Below are 16,686 nucleotides of genomic sequence, written 5' to 3'. Positions count from 1 at the left end.
AAGCCCCTCCATGCCCTCACTTTCCCAGCTAAGAGACTGGACCGAGGCCAGCTGGGAGCAGCAGCCCACAGTATCCTGGGGTCCATGAGGACCTGGGTTCAAGGTGAGTGGCAGGCAAGGGTTGAGGCGGGGGGCTCAGACCCAAGCTTGAGGCCTGGAAGGGAGGAGAGGACTTCTCTGCTTGGCAGTCATGGGGGACTCCCCAAATGCCTTTCTGCGGACACTCTGCTTCCTGGGGGTCCTTCTTATAAAAACACGGTGTCCCGGGAGCAGCCCCGGGGATTCTGAGTCCCTTTGCCTGGGCTGGGCCTGATAAAGCTGGGTTTCTTTTTAAAGATATTCCAGGTGATCCTGATGCCCAGCAACCTGGGAACCCCTGGCCCACTAGCAACTCTCCTGTGGGAAGCAGGTGTCCCCTGCCGTAGGCGAGGGCTGGCCCTGGCAAGGCCACACGTGCCGCTGTAAGGCCTGTTTGGTCCCTATAATCCTGTCATCCAGTTGTCAAAAGCTCACTGAGGACCCCGGAGCCACTACATAGGGATCCGGAGGCTGTGAGGTGACCAGACACAAAACAAGGTGCAAAAACAGGGGCTTCCAGAAGAGTCGGGAAAATACTGGAGAAAGAGAACCCCGTCTCTCTCCCCGGCTCATAAATATGTGCAGGACAAATATGAAGAAAAAGCTGTATGGGAAAAATATGGGAATAGTGTAAGCTGTTCACATATCAATGCATAGATTTAGGCAAAGTCAAACTCTTTTTTAATGACTCTAAAGTTCTTTTGAAGCAAACCATGAACAAAGCCAGCTGTGGAGGCCAGCCTCCAAGAAGGCCTCCAGTAAGCCCACCTCCTGGAAGCACGTCTGCTGGAGTCCCTCCCACATTGTACCTCAGAATATGGCAGAAGCCACAGACAGCACCTCCAAGTAGGTTATGAAAGACTCCCATCTTTGTTGCTGTCTTATCTCTGGGGGAAGCTGGCCGCCATGTTCGGAGCAGCCCTGTGGGGAGGTCCGTGTGGGCCCCCACCCAAGGCCAGCCTTCAGACAACTGCAGTCCGGCCAGCCCCTTGGAGCCATCTAAGGATAGATCCTGAGGCAGAACCACCCACTAAAGTGGTCCCAGAACCATGAAACTGTGTGAGATAATAAATGCTCATTGTTTTAAGACACTAGACTTTGGGGTCATTTGTTATGCAGCAATAGCTAACTAATACAACAGACTAGAAGATTTTAAATAGAAGAGTAACGAAGGGGCTTACATTTCAAGTATGACAACATCATAATTATAAAGCAGTAGTCCATCAAACAAGGTGGTTCTGACCCCAGAATATGGTCACTCAGATCAACAGACCAGAAGAGAGAAAGCTGAGATATTTCACACAGAAAACTTTGCCCTTGAGATAAAGGCACTGCAGCAAATCCGTGGGGGAAAGAAGGAATTATTAATAACAGTACAGAGAATGTTGGTAACTATTTGGGGGAAAAAATGTATGACCGAGGGGGTGGACGGGTCTGGTTGAGCAGGACCTCACGGCGTGAAGGCACCGGGCCAAGTGTAGGGGACAGTTTTACCTCCTGATGGAGAAAGTGCCTCCGTCACCCAAGATGACGACCCTCTTGTCCACACGTCGAGCTGTAAACCTTGGTGAACTCACTCCCCAAATCTGTTCTGGGGGAGGAATCACAGAGGCGACACCGTACTAGTTATCATAGCCCAAAACGGCACACAACTCACACGTCCCTTAATAGGAGTGACTGGGTGTCACTTCCACCTTCTTAAAGTGTGGTATGTTCCCTTTATGATGAAATTAAAAATCTTATTTTCTTTTTATTTTTTTTGATGTGGACCATTTTTTAAAGTCTTTATTGAATTTGTCACAATATCGCTTCTCTTCTATGTTTTGGTTTTTGTTTTTCTTTTTTGGCCACGAGGCATGTGGGATCTTAGCTCCCCGACCAGGGATCGAACCCACACCCCCTGCCTTGGAAGGCGAAATCTTAACCACTTGACCTCCACGGAAGTCCCCAAAATCATATTTTCAAAGACTAATCACATCAGAAATGCTCACGATACAATATTGTGATGAAACAGGACACACACTGCAGTCATTCTAACACCGGTGTGTTCATGGGGATTTCCTTCTACCAGTTTTCCTCTTTGTACTTTTCTGTGTTTTCTAAATTTCCCACAATGAACATGTGTCATTTTTATCATCATAAAAAGAAACGAGCAGCGTATTTTTAGAAACCGCACCACTCGGTAGCAATATGATGAGGAGGATATGTTGAGCCCCTGGTTTCGAGTTTCCCAAACTGACCTGTCATCCGAGGCGTTGGGTCCCTGAAGGGCCTCCTTTCTTGGCACACGAGGGGAGGCGGCTGCCTGTGAAGTGGCCTGTCATCAGAATCCCCTGTCCTCATTTCCTCCAGCCTGAGCCAGGAATGCCTTAACCCTCCGCGTTCTGCCTGCAAACACAGTGGGGCTGGGAGGCGAGACCAATAACTGTTCCCCCTCCAGCGCCTTCCCCGGGATGGCCCTGGACACAGTGAGAGGTGGGGACATCCATGAGGCCCCTGGGCATGAGGCTGATGCCCAAGGCTACGGGGAAAGTCCTGGGACTCTCTGGGGGCAGGGGGCAGGGCCTTGGGCTGGGCTGGGCTATGACTGGACTGGCCTGAACTGGGATATGACTGAGCTGGGCTGGGCTGGGCTGGGCTGGGCTGGGGAGAGAATCATGGATTCAGGAAACCTGTGAGTGAGCAAAGTATGGAAGAATCTTGTGAACGTATAATCAACTAGGCAATCACTGCAGTATGTGTGTAACGACTGGGTCCTCACGTCACGAGAGCAGAGACTGTGGTGCCCAGCTCACAGCCAGCACCCCAGCAGCAAGCAGAGCCATCTGTCTCGGACGCGAGCTGTCATGACACCCAGATACCCTTGGGAAATTACCAAAGCTTGCCAGGAGTGAGACTGTCACCCTGGGACCCCCGGGCCTCTCTGCACCATAAGAGCATCAAAAGCCAGTCCCCAGTGGGTGTCAGGAGGCCTGTCAGCCTCGGCCCTACTTGACTCTTCCACGTTGCAACACGCCTAGAAAATGGTTGCATTGGTAAGGCCCACGCGGGTACAGGAAGGAGGGGCTGACAGGTAGAGGCCCCACCTGGCCTCACCAGGCTGCAGGCTTCTCTCCTGTGTACCTGCAGGCCCTGGGCCAGGACGCTTTCCTCTGACTGCTGGCATGAGAGACACCCTCGCAGCTCTTTGGGCTCAAGCCCAGACTCAGTCAGGGTCTGTGGCTCCAGAGCCCCACCGAGACCCAGACGGCAAGGACTCCCCACTCCGGGGAGGCTGTGAGCCGCCGCTGCTGTATTTGTAGATGATCCCATTTCTTAGCCATCTCTGATGCTCACGACTAATGAAGACAGCAGGGCAGGGAGGCCAAGGCCACAATACGAGGGGACAGATCCTTGGGATCCCATGACCCTGTTACCAGCCTGGCGGGCACCTCTCTGGGCCCCTCCTTTACCACCGAGACTCCTCGCCACCAGGGACCCCAGGTTTTGAAAGTCTTTGCTGAGCAACCCACATTTCTTCATGATGATAACTTTTCCCCACTTGGTGGAGAATAAGAGGCCATGTGGGCACCTGTCAATAACCACAGGGAAGCTGGTACCTGCTGGGTGCTCAGGACACCCAGGCCCTGAACTGGGGGCTCTGTGTGGCTCCTGAGTCCCCAGCTCAGGCTTCACCTGAGGGGGACCCTCTTGCAGATGAAGAAACAGAAGTGGGGGGAGCCGTGCCCCACCCCGCGCAGTCAGCCAAACACCACTGGGAGGGTGTAAGCCCAGACTCGCCCCTGCCCTACGGTGCCTCCTGCCACCTGTCCTGTCTCAGGGGGTCACAGGAGGCTCCAGGCCAGTGTGGGCTTTCAGGGAGGACAGCCAGGGAAGAGCTGTCACCTCTCTCCTTCCCCCACTGGCCACCCTCCCTCCCTCCCTCCCTCCCCACACTGACAGAGGCTAAAAATACCCTTCTGTCCCCACGTGGCCGCCCCGCCCAGCCCAGCCCAGCCCAGTCATATCCCAGCAGGCCCTCCATACCCCTTGGCCGCTGGGCAGTCCTGCTCTCCAGCCTGAGTTCTGAGACAAGGTCCAGGTGCCGACTGAGAGGTAGGGTCTGGGGGGTCAGATGGGAAGGCAAGGTGAGGACCAGGGCTGGGACCAGAGGGGAGGGTGGGTTCTAGTGGGACAGCTCAGTGGGCTTGGAGATCACAGCGCTGGGTGCTTTGGAGAGACCCTGCACGCTGGCTAGGCCAGGCCCCTCAGCGTGGGGTGGGGGCTCAGGTCCTGGCTGGGGAAGACGGCGAGGGTGGGTCGGGGGAGGCTGGACCACACCTCTGACTGCAGCCGGGGCCACAGCTGCCAGCCCCTGGCCAGAGCTGGGTTAAGGCCCTTTGGTGTCCTGCCCACTCTGCCCTCCTCTCTCCTGGCCTGGCAGGCACTGGGTGGAGGCTCTGAGACCCTCTGGAAGTGCCCGCCCCCCTGCTGGAACTGCGGGGCAGCAGGTGTCAGCAGACAACCTGAGGCCCCATGGGAAGCTGCTGGGCACCCTGGCCCGCTGGTCCCCGGGGCTGCAGTGCCTGGAGAACGGGGCCACAGCAATGAGGGGAATGCGAGGCCTGGGGGTGGCGGCCGCCTGACTGATCTCCTGCGTTCCCCTGGGAGGGAAGGGCCACCTTCATCCTGGCCAGAGAGACCGCTGGGTCAGGCAGGATGGACACGGACCAGGGCTCCCTACCAGTCCTGTCTGGGCAGAGCCCAGGCAGGTCCTTGGGCCCCTAGGTGGGTTCCTTGGGTGCTTCCCTGCTCAACTCCCACCAACGGCACCCCCACCCCGGGGCACCCGTGGTGCACGGTTCTCCTTATGGGGCTTTGTCACTTTGATGGCTCTTGGTTGACCCAGCATTTTGCACTGGCCTTCTCTTTGATGGGTCCGAAGCTGCCCCCTGGTGGACAGACAGCTTTTTTGCTGTGTGGTAACTTGGGGTGAGATCACCTGTGCAGAACCTTTGTTTCTCTGGGGCGGTTTTCTTAGGGCAAAAATACCCGAAGATCGTAAAGAAATATGCACATCATTAAATAAGCCCAGAAGAGGATCTGCTGAATCAGGCAATGTGAACGGCGGCCGCCCCCCAGAAAGTTTCCTTTGCCTGCTTTTCTTTACCAACCTACGCCCAGCGACGTGTAACCTGGGGGTTCAGGGCCCAGGCCCCCGAGCCTGGCTCCCCCATGTCTGAGCTGTGTGGTCTTGGACAAGCGACCTGAGCCTTTTTTGCCTCTGTCTCCCCACTTGTCAAAGGGACTCAAACAGCAGCCAGCTCTCGGGGTTGCCGCGAGGGCTGAGTGATGAGTATTTGTGCAAAGCTCAGGATGGGCCTGGCACGTGGGGGGCACCGTGACAGCACAAGCTGCCGTGGGGACGTGACCCCTCGGCCCCTTTCACCGCCAGCCTCTTACTCGGCAGATGAGGAAGCTGGCAGATGAGAAAGGGGCGTGGCTCACCCAAGGTCACCCAGCAAGGTCATGGCCAGTGAGGACCTATGGGGCAGAAACTATTCAAATGCCGATGCTCTCCCCAGCAAGGTGGGATCTGGGAGCAGAGGAGGCCACTTGGGGGTTTGGGGATCCACAGGGATCCCCACGCTCCAGGAGGAGGTATGGAGGGGGGCTGAGGCTTGGTTCCCTTGCTGGCCTGTCCTGCCCTGATCACTTGACTACGACTAGGTCTCCCGCCCGCTCTGAGCCTCAGCCTCTGCACTGTAACATGGGAAAGACACTGCCTGCCTTGCAGGGCTATGGGGATGGCTTAGGTGAGAGGCTGGGCGAAGCGCTTCACACATAGTTGATGCTCAGACCGACGGTCGGGTGGATGGGTGACTCGGGCTGAGGAGACCGTCCCCGTGGCTGACCGTGCTGGCTCCTCTCCCTAGGAGCCCGTGGGGACGCCCGTGAGTAGGTGGCCGCGCAGTCATGGTGTGGAACGTGGACGACCTGGACTTCCACCTGCCCTCGCACGCCCAGGACATGCTGGATGGCCTGCGGCGGCTGCGCTCCCAGCCCAAGCTGGCGGACGTCACACTGCTGGTGGGTGGCCAGGAGCTGCCCTGCCACCGGGGGCTCCTGGCACTGAGCAGCCCCTACTTCCACGCCATGTTCGCGGGCGACTTCGCCGAGAGCTTCTCGGCGCGCGTGGAGCTGAGGGACATGGAGCCGGCCGTGGTGGCGCAGCTGGTGGACTTCGTGTACACGGGCCGGCTGACCATCACCCAGGGCAACGTGGAGGCGCTGACGCGCACGGCCGCGCGCCTCCACTTCCCCGCCGTGCAGAAGGTCTGCGGCCGCTACCTGCAGCAGCAGCTGGATGCCACCAACTGCCTCGGCATCTGTGAGTTTGGGGAGCAGCAGGGGTTGCTGGGCGTGGCTGCCAAGGCCTGGGCCTTCCTGAGGGGGAACTTTGAAGCCGTAGCACAGGAGGATGAGTTTCTGCAGCTGTCCCACGAGCGGCTGGCCACTTGTCTGGCCGGCGACCTGCTGCAGGTGCAGCCGGAGCAGAGCCGGCTGGAGGCCCTGCTGCGCTGGGTGCGCCACGACCCCCAGGCCCGGGCCACCCACCTGCCCGAGCTGCTCGGCCTGGTGCACCTGGACGCCGTGCCCCGGCCCCGCGTGCAGCATCTGCTGACCACGGAGCCGCTGATCCGAGAGTCGGAGGCCTGTCGGGAGGCCCTGTCCCAGGGCCACGAGGGGGTGAGTGACGGGTGGGGAGCGGGGAGAGGCGCTCCAGAGACCCCACCGGCATGGGGACAGACAGTATGATGGGGGTGTCCCCAACCTTGCAACTCTGCCTCCCTTGGGCTGGTTACCTGTGAGGGGGTCGCAGTTCATCCCCAAGTACGGGTTGCGCCCCTGTGTGTGCCATACCCTGGACGTGAGGGGAGAGGGACCCCAGAAGTGGTCATTCCCAACCCCTGTCTTGAAGGAGCCCACAGCTTGGTGGGGACAAACCTGGAAACACACCTAAGGCAGCATGAGAAAGGCCAGCGCTGGGCTGTGGGCATCCTCAGAGGGTCAGGCAGTCACGGAGAGCTCTCCGGAGGAGGCAGCATCTGAGCTGGGCTTTAGAGGAAGGATAGGAGCTTGGCAAGGGGGACAATAGTACAGGAAGATGGCACAGCTTGCGCCCAGGCAAGGAGCACGGACAGGCGTGGCAGTCGGCCACCACCTGCCCCTTAGGAAGCTGCTCAAGCATTTATCGGGTGCAATTTCCTATCTGTGCTGGAGGTGGGCCCAGTGGGTGGACAGGTCCTAATGAAGCGACGGGCCAGGGGAGCCGAAGTCTGTCCGCTGCCAGGCAGCCTTGCTCGGAAGGGCTTCTTAGGAGCCACGTCAGGGGACAAAGACGTGGCTCGGGCCAGTGGTGGGGTGTGTGGTGGCAAATACTAACCGCAGCCCCGCCAGGCCCCGCCAGGCCCCGAGGGCGGCCTCGCGCTGGAGCCAGCTAGGAGCCCCGCCCACTAGGTGGTCACCCTGTGACGGCGGGTGGTGGGAGGGCAGGTCTGAGAGGCAGTGGGACCCCGGGATCATGGGAGCTCTGGGCGGTGGCTCCTTACCCACCCAGGTAGGAACATCCCAGCATTTCCTGCTGGGCCATCCCAGCGCGACCTGCCACAGGCTGGCTCGGGGAGCTGGGCTCCTGGTGGGGCGGGGAGCTTAGGTGGGGAGCTGGGGAAACGTACGGGCCTTGGCCGCTCGAAGCGAGCGGGTCTCACGCGCAGGCACACCAGGACCTGCTGCCCCCGCTTCTCCCGGCCCTGAGCTCTTCTTACCGTCGCCGGCACGGCGTGTGGACGTGTGCGTGTGAGTGCGCACCGACACACAAGCACACCCGGGCACGCACGCACTGCGGCTCGCCCCGCCCTGTCACAGGGCCACGCGGAGGGCCCACGGCTGTCCCCAAACACCCCGGCCACCCCCAGCTGCAGAAGCCACCTTAGCGGCCTGCTGGCGCCCGGGCGCCTCTGACCCCAGCCCTCCCGGCCCCACAGGCGCTGCTGGGCCTCCCGCGGGAGCTGGAGGAGGTTCTGGTGGTGGTTGGCGGGCGGGCGCTGGAGGAAGAGGAGGAGGACGCCGAGCAGCTGGCTCCCCGCCCCGGGAACTTCGCCTTCTACGACCCCGAGGCCAGTGAGTGACTGTCCGGCGCCCAGGGCACGGGCCCTGCTGTCCCCGCACCGCGACACGGGCTGCACAGAGAGCGGGGCACCCACCGGCCACGCGGGGGCAGGATGGGGGGCTGCAGAGGAAACTGGGGCCCCCGCAGGGGAGGGGGGCTGACCATGTGGGGCGCTGTGGCTCCCTCTCCCTCCAGCCACAGCCCTAACTTTGGGCCCTGGGGCCCTGGGTAAAGGGTCCTACCTCCCAGACGGGACAGCGTGGGAAGGTGGCCGCTGGCCAGAGTGGGAGCGTGGCCTGACCGCTGCTTCCTCTTGGCACCCCTGCCCTGTGCGCCCAGTGGAACCAGGTCCCAGGGGTAGGACAGAGGGCCGGGGGTGCAGACAGCCTGGGGAGTGAGAGCTCAGGCTCTGGGTCGGCCCAGTGGGGCTCTGATTCCGGCCTTTGAGCGGGTCTCTCCATCTCCTTGAGCCTCGGTTTCCTCATCTGTGAGATGGCCTTTGTAACAAGGAGCCAATGGGAAGAGGGGCCAGGCCTGCCGTCTGGATGGGGCCTCTCCTGACCACAAGAAAGCAGGGTTGAGAGGGCAGCAGGACGGTGGAGGGGCCACACTGGCCCCAGGAAGCTCTTTGGAAAGCACTGAGGAGCTGGCCGCTGTCCTGGGGCCGCTCGGCCGGTGGCCATCACCCCCATAGCGTCAGCGGCTGGCGGGCTCCAGGAAGTCCGAGGCCGGCTGTCCCAAGTCAGGGCCTGACGAGAAGGGATTTGGGGGCTGACGTCAGGAGCTGAGCCCAGGAACAGCTGTCCCTCAGACCCCGAGGGGAGGGGGCAGGGGGGCACTGGCAGGCAAAGGTCTGGTGACTGCTGGGCAGTCCCCACCCTGGGGTGACACAGACATGAGTCAGGGGGACACGCAGTCCCTGCCCAGCGGGCAGGCACCCGGCGAAGCCTGGGGTTTCACGTGTCCTGAAAACTGTCGTAAACAGTAAACAAAGTCCTCCCAGGAACATCCCCGAGGCCCAGGTCTCTCCCACAGCCTCCCACAAGCACCCAAAATGTGTCCATTATAGGACTTAACCATTCCCACACTTATTGCCTCATTTTGGTTTTTTCAAAGCACTTTCTCATCTCTTGCTTCAGTTTACCTCATGTAGCTTTGTGAAGGCAGGTCCAGCGCGGGTGCGTTACCCCATCCCTCACCTTAGGGACACTGCACTTTTAACAGCAGCTGCCGTCTGACAGACGAGTCTCCTGTAGTCCCCACACCCCCGAGAGATGGGAATTAGCCCCATTCTACAGACAAGGAAACCGAGGCTGCGGTTTATCCAAGGCCACACTGCCGGTGCAGAAGAGCTGGGGTTTGGACCCGCTCTGCCCGCTACATGGCCGAGCCTGATCTCCACACTGCCCGTGGGCACGGAAGGTGCTCAGGATGAATGAACGGATGAGAAATGAGTGAATGAATGAGGCTGGTGTCATAACCCACCTGTGGCTAGTGATCAGGCCCCTTAACCCATTCCCCCATCTGACTGAGGTGGGACCTGACTCAGGCCCAAGAGGGCCATCGGGGGTCAGTGGGATCTGCTGCAGGGCCGGGGTGAGACCTGGCCTCTGGAGCCTGGACCACTTCTCGGCACACCCTGGGTGCAGTCAGGTGTCCAGTCTGGGTGCTGGGCTCTGAGGGTGGCGTGGGGCACCAGGGGTCTCCAGGAGCCAAGGCTGATGCCCACGCAGCACCCAGGGCCCCCTCGAGCCTCACCCCACCAGGTGTCCTCCCCCACCTCTGCCCCCAGCTGAGTCCCGCCCCTCGGCCCTCCCCACCGGTGAGGGGACATTTCTGCACTAGAGCGGGGAGGAGAGGCCCCCGTAGTGAGCCCAGCCACCCTGACCCCTCTCTCTTCTTGCCAGAGAGGTGGATGGCGCTCCCAGACTTCCCTGACTACCACAAGTGGGGCTTCTCTCTGGCGGCACTGAACAACGATGTCTACGTGACAGGTGGGCAGGCGGGCGCTCCCCGCCTTGAGCCAGGCTCCCAGCAGCTTAATCCACAGAGCAGATCTGACCCCTGAACGTAATGGCCGTGAGAACCAACCCCGCCCTGCGCTCAGTGGGATCCCTGCCCGTTTAGTCAAGGCTCTTCCAGACCTTTCCATCTTGTGAAAGCAAGGACATTTACAGTCCACACGAGGGTGCAGGGAACCGTTCTGGGTTCTGTCCTACAGCCGGGGCCTCCCCAGAAGGAGCTGTGTGATGGAGGGTGCCGGGGTCAGTCTTCTGTTTTATGTCTTAGAAGTTGAGGGTCCTTGTAAGGTCTGATTGAGAAGCAAGCTTCCACTGGTGGAGGTTTGAAACCACTGATCATGTTCCGCTTGTTTCTGGGGTGTCCAAGTCACACGGCGAGACTGCGCCACCACGGCCGCCGCCCGCCCAGTGTCCCGCAGGACGGAGGCCTGGCGTGGGGGGAAGGGGGTGGGGTCCTGGAGAGTCCAGGCTGGCGGGCGCCCGAGTGGACAGAGCCTCTCCCGGCAGGGGGCTCTCGGGGCACCAAGACGGACACCTGGTCCACGACGCAGGCCTGGTGCTTCCCGCTGAGGGAGGCAGCCTGGAGGCCTGTGGCGCCCATGCTGAAGGCCCGCACGAACCACGCCAGCGTGGCGCTCAACGGGGAGATCTACGCCATTGGCGGTGAGGCTCCCTCCCCTCGCCTCCTGCCTCCTTCCGGCCCCTCCTCGCCCTCTGCCTCCTGGCAGCCTCTCGCCCCCACACCTGGGCCACCTGCTCCCTGGGCATCCGGGGTGAGGCTCAGACGGGAGCCTTGGTACCTGGCCCCAGGAAGATTCAGTGCTCTCCAGGGACGCAAGAACAGGACAACGAGTCAGTCCCCGAAAGGGACCCATGAGGAGCTGGGGCCTCGAGCTGCCAGCAGGGAGACCACTCCCATCTCAGAAACTTGGGCTCAGCCCTCAGCTTGGGGTCACCTCCTCGGTGACGCCCCTGGGGTGAGGGGACCCACCGTGCCTCCTTTTGCTGTCACCTTTGCCCACACCATGCCCCTCAGCCTGAGCCCAGGGCCCACCTTATCCCCCTTACACCCCAGAGCTGCTGCAAGGAGACGCTAACAGTTAGATGAGTATTGAGACATGAGATGCGTGTGGGAGTTTCCCAAGGCCTCTGGAGGTGACAAGCTGGCCCTGAGGCCGTCCTAGGTGCCCCACCTGTCCTGGCCAGCCCCCTTGCCCTCAGTGGCTGCCGTATCCCTGACCCAAGTGTAGGGGGCATGCGTAGGGCCCAGGGCAGCTCAGGGTCCCCAGGCTCTCAGAGCCCAAGGTGGGCTCCAGGGAGAGCAGGAAGCCCTCCCACCCACGGCTGGTCTATGTCATTGTCACATCCAGAGCGGAGGTGCTGCCTATAGCTCCATCCACACTGACCTCCTCTCTCCCACGGAGGGACCCCACCATGTGAGGGGTCAGGGGGTGGTGGCCTCCTGAGGGCCCCGTGGGCACCTCTCCAAGGGCCCTGGGCTCTGAAAGGTTCAGAGAGGCTGGGCTTCACCGTGAGGACCCATTGCCCACTCTGGAGTCGGGCGGTCCTGGGTCCAGGTGCCCACCCTCATGCCACTTCTTGGAGGTGAGGCCTTGGGCAGACACGCTCACCTCTCCGAGCCCCAGCTTCGCTCTCTGTAAAATGAGGATAAGTCCCCTGCCTCTCAAGGCCGTGCCCTTCCCCTCCTGGGGCGCCCGGAGTGGTCCCTGCGGCCTCTACAGGGCCCCAGACCCTACGTTTCCAGGAGCCTTCCCTCATCCTAGCCCCTGCAGCCCTGACACCTCCACCCCTTTCCCCTGCAGGCACCACTCTGGATGCTGTAGAGGTGGAGAGCTACGACCCCTACACGGACACCTGGATGCCCATCAGCCCAGCCCTCAAGTACGTCAGCAACTTCTCGGCGGCCGGCTGCCAGGGCAGGCTCTACCTGGTGGGCTCCAGCGCCTGCAAGTACAACGCCCTGGCTCTGCAGTGCTACAATCCCGTCACAGGTCAGAGAGAGGGGGCATGGGGCACAGGGAGGGGCCGGGGCCGGGCCACCAGTCCCTCCCAGTGTGGCCGAGGGGTAGGTGGGACCCGGGGGCAGGGCACAAGTGGGATCCCACCTCAGTGAGTGGGAGGGTGGAGGCCCCAGGGGTAGGTGAGGCCGAGAGGGTCAGGGTGCGGGCGGCCATGGCCCCATCAGCGGCAGATGGGACAGTCAAGGAAGGCAGGGGACCAAGGGGGCAGGGGACAAAGGGGGTCACCAGCTCAGAGCCACAGCTCCATCCCAGCCTAGAGGCATAGGGGGCTGGGGGCAGAGTGCCCAGGGCGGGGGACAGGGAAGCCCAGCCCTGGGACTGAAAGCTGTCTGGCTGCTGCATCTGGCTGGAACTGGCCTCCTGGGGACGAGCAGTGGCCCGGACCCCCAAGGCACAGTGGGCGCCAGCGTGGGCTCTAGACTCTGTGCCAGGCTTTGGGCCCCCTCGGGAGCCCTGGCCGCACAGCCGCACGGTGACACGGGCTGGGGCGTGTCCCCGCAGACGCGTGGAGCGTGGTTGCCTCGCCCTTCCTCCCCAAGTACTTGTCCTCGCCGCGCTGCACGGCGCTGCACGGGGCGCTCTACCTGGTGGGGGACAATACCAAGAAGGTCTACGTGTACGACCCCGGGGCCAACCTGTGGCAGAAGGTGAGCCAGCCTCACCTCCCAGGGCAACCCCCACCTGGACCCTCCCTCCTCCATCAGGCCCAGGGGAGGGCGTGGTGGGTGGAGCCCTGGGGGCAACGGAGCCCTGGCCTTTCCCCCTGTTTCTTCCCGAGAAGGGGGAGGGACAGTGCCCGGAGCCCATGGTGGCCTCGGCACTAGCAGGGCCAGCAGGGCAGCAGCAAGGCCTCTGTGATCCTGTTGGCCGCAGCTGGCCCCTGGCGTCAGCGCTCAGCTGACCGGAGGCCCCCATTACAGTGGCAGAACAGGTGCAGGGAGGACCTTCCAGGCTGACACTCTCTTCCTGGGTCCCGTCGGCCGGGCCCGTCCCAGCCCACAGCGTGGTTCTGGGTTGGGTCCCAGCTGTGCGGGGCTCCACTTGGTCCTTCCCAGGCCTGGGGGGTTGCCGCCCAAGACCTCTCTCTTCCTGCCCTCCCAGGCTCTTCCAGAAGGGCCCACATCTTTAGCCCTCACCCCGCAGCCCCCATCCAGGGCACCCCTAGGCTACGGGCCGAGGCAAGGGGTGCAGGGGCAGAGCAATGGGTCCCATGGGGCACCAGTCAGGGCTGAGGCCACATCTGTTCCCTCCGAGAGAGAACCGCCGAGAATCAGAAGCTCAGCCCAGCCCTCACCCTGGGAGGGAGCCCTGGGGTCAGGCCTCCACATCTCCCACCCCCTTTGACTCCCCAGCTTCAGATGTGAGCAAATTCAGGCCTAAGAGAGAAAGAGGGGGCCGGAAACGTCATCCTGGGAGACGTAGGGTGGAGAGGGGAGCAGTGGTGTCTCTCCACTGAAGGGAGAGTCTGAGGGGTCCTGGAGGGGCAGCCGGGGTGAGGTCCCAGGCAGCAGGTGTGCTGGTGCCCTGGATGGGGTGCGGGCCGTCCTCTCTGCATGTCCCCCCGTCCCACCCCGAGGGCACCGTCACCACCACCCTCCAGTCGCCCACTGGACGCTGACCGAGGACTGTCCACAGGTGCAGTCCCTGCACAGCCTGCATGAGAACGGGGCGCTGGTGTCGCTGGGGGATGAGCTGTACGTGACGGGCGGCCGCTGGCAGGGCATGGACGGCGACTACCACGTGGAGATGGAGGCCTACGACCCCCGGCACGACGCCTGGACCCGCCACGGCGCCCTGCCCCGCCTCTGGCTCTACCATGGGGCCTCCGCCGTCTTCCTGGATGTCTCCAAGTGGACCCGGCCCTTCGGGCCCACCCAGGAGCCCTAAGCCGCCCCTCGGCGCACCTGGAGCAGGCCCGGCTGAGCTCCCGCCCCGGGGGACGGCCCCCTTTCGCTGTGGTTTGTGAACCAAAGTGTCGCCGTCCCCTCCAGGGCTTGGGCTGGGTTCGGGCCACCAGGGGACGTCAGAGGACACAGCCTTGGTCTCCGCAGCCACCACGCCAAACTCTGAGCTGACCCGCGGGAAGGGCTGGGCCTCTGGAAGCCTGTATGGATGGGAGAAGCAGCTCTACTGCCTGTGGGGTGTCTGAGACCTCAGAGGAAGGAGCCCAGGGCCGGGGGAGCCTTGAGAGAACTCCCGTGCTCTCTGAATACTGGCCGCCCCTGGCTGTGTGTCCCACTGGTGGGTTTGGAGGACCTGCACAGGTGAGGGTGACACGGAGGCCCAGGAAGCTGAGGCTGTTGCAGAGGGTGGGCAGCACAGAGCAAAGGGCCTGAGGTGGGGTCAGCGCCCAGCCCTGGGAGGCCTGCTTCTGCCTGTCCCACAGCTGTGTGACCACGGCCGGCAGCCGACCCTCTCTGGGCCTCGGGCACATGGGGCTGCCTCGGGTGGGCTGTCTGCTCTCCCTGCCCCCAGCCTTACGTTGGCACCTTGTTTCCAAAGACTGTTTCTGGGGACAAAGGAGACCCAGCTTTTCCTGTGTCAGCCCCAGGAGGGCAGCACTCAGAGGCTCTGAGGGAAGGGGGTGGGGCGTGGCGGGAGGAGAGAGGGTCCTCCCACCCGCTTGGGCGCTGGGGGCAGAGGGGGCAGTAGGGCTTCCCAGGGAGGCGAGCAGCGAGAGCCAGGACCCCCCCTGTTTCTTGGGGAGATTTGCTTCTAAACAAAGGCTCTTCATCAAAATGAAGGTCCCCAGACGGGGGCCCACAGGGGCGGGGGTCCTGCAGGGACTTCAGGGGATGGCCCTTGGGCGCCTTGGTGGCTTGCGCCCAGGCGGCCTCCTGAGCCAGGAAGACCAGCACTTAGGGTGACTCGGGTGGCTCGCGCCTGCCCAGAGCCCCCTGACTTGGACTGGGTCCCCTCGCGGGGCTGGCTCGGCCGCCCTGCTCTTTCCACCTCATCCTGAACAAGGCCAAGTTTGTAGCCAAGGGGATGATGAAGGACTCCCACTGGGTGCTCCGTGGGCCAGCCCCTTTGACACAGGCTCCGTCAGGGGACACAGGGCTCCAGATGGGGAGCTCTGGGTCCAGCCTGGCACCGAGCAGCTGAGGCCTCAGGTACCTCCCACCCCCTCAGGACCCGGGTTTCCTCTCCAGGACCAGCCCACAGGCTCCTCTGTGAAGGCATCAGGGACCCAAGGGAGCTTTGACATCCCTGGTCCTGAGGAAGGAACCCCTAGTCCCTCCAGCTTCTATGGATCCAGATTCACTTTGCTCCCAGACCTGAGCCCTCACAGCCATGTCTTACGGGAGAATTGAGTTGGGCCCAGGGCCCAGACAGAGCGGGGCCTGCTGAGTGTCTGCTCTCTGCACCTGAGGACACGTGGTGGGCTGGTGGCCTGGGTGAAAATGAGGATGAAGGTTTCTGGGATCCTTGAATCTTTCCTTAAGAAAATCTTCTGAATTTTCAATCCAGACAGTGATTGAAAGTGCTGTTTCAAAACAAAGACTGAACGTGTCAAAGTGGACTTATTTTGATGACAAATGGGTAGTTGAAAAGGCGGTGTTCTAGGAGAAGGCCTGCTTTCTGCCCCACTTGCCCCCACGGCACTGGGGGGCAGTACTTGGGGTGGGGGAGCATAGCCCACTCCAGGGCCTTGTCCTCAACTTTGGGGCGCCAAACCGCCCTTCGTCTGATCAGCAGAGCTGGAATTGGGCCCCTCCAGTTGAGTGATGGAGAATAGTTTAATGAGGAGCTATTTCCGAGGTGTGGGCAGGCTGAGGGGGACCCAGCAAGGGCTCGAGGAGCTCCCAGGGCTACCGACGGTGGGGAGCTGCCACCACCCCTCAGCCTCCAGGGCCGAGCAGAGGAGATGCAGACCCCAGAAAGGGAGCTAGAGGGAAAGGGCTGCCGAGGAGCTGGGGCCTTTGCTAGAGGAACGCGGCCACTGCCACTGCCCCAGTGCCTCCCACTGGCCAAACCCAACCAGAATCAGAGGAAAGACAGGCCACTGACACAGTCTGTAGTGGCCAGCCTGCAGGGGCAGAGAGCAGGTGGAGAGGGGTGGACAGGGCACAAGGATGGGCAAACAAGATCTCCAGCACACAAAGCAAACACAAGAGATTCTCATGTAAGATGGACACTCATGCACTCATTCAAGCAAGGATGGTCATGGAGAATCCAGGCCTCCACACCCCGTTCCAAAGCCCCCAGAAATCAAGGCTCATCAGAAGGCTTGGGGCTAGTGTGGAATCTAGAAAAGGGAGCAGGTAACTCTGGAACACGTGCAGATGCCCACCACTCTCAGACCCACGGCAGGTGACCACCTGCCCCGCTCCAGAATACTCGTGTGTGCCGGGTGGGTGCATGCTGTCTTTCCCTCAGACCATGTTGGGTA

At 61.9% G+C, this 16,686-nt stretch overlaps 1 protein-coding gene across 1 annotated transcript; it reads left to right on the top strand.

Annotated features, from left to right (window-relative positions):
• Positions 1-5,007: 5,007 nt before the first annotated feature.
• On the top strand, positions 5,008-14,180 carry KLHL30 (kelch like family member 30). The gene is made up of 7 exons (XM_030760448.2): positions 5,008-6,807; positions 8,106-8,241; positions 10,138-10,224; positions 10,759-10,914; positions 12,075-12,263; positions 12,795-12,940; positions 13,929-14,180. Exons 1-7 carry the CDS (start codon positions 6,034-6,036, stop codon positions 14,178-14,180), a joined length of 1,740 nt encoding a protein of 579 aa, XP_030616308.2. The 5' UTR covers positions 5,008-6,033.
• The last annotated feature ends 2,506 nt before the right edge of the window (positions 14,181-16,686 follow it).

The sequence above is a fragment of the Delphinapterus leucas genome, chromosome 8 (genome assembly GCF_059928025.1).
Source record: "Delphinapterus leucas isolate spDelLeu-1000000601 "Yukka" chromosome 8, BTC_Dleu_Yukka2, whole genome shotgun sequence".
NCBI lineage: Eukaryota > Metazoa > Chordata > Mammalia > Artiodactyla > Monodontidae > Delphinapterus > Delphinapterus leucas.
This window is presented reverse-complemented; position numbering and strand designations above follow the sequence as displayed.

Excerpts from the sequence above, each read along its gene's own strand:
- KLHL30 (XM_030760448.2), top strand. The coding sequence starts at position 6,034 with ATGGTGTGGAACGTGGACGACCTGGACTTCCACCTGCCCTCGCACGCC. Across the intron at positions 6,808-8,105 it reads TGTCCCAGGGCCACGAGGGG|GCGCTGCTGGGCCTCCCGCG; the intron begins GTGAGTGACGGG and ends CCGGCCCCACAG. Across the intron at positions 8,242-10,137 it reads CTTCTACGACCCCGAGGCCA|AGAGGTGGATGGCGCTCCCA; the intron begins GTGAGTGACTGT and ends TCTTCTTGCCAG.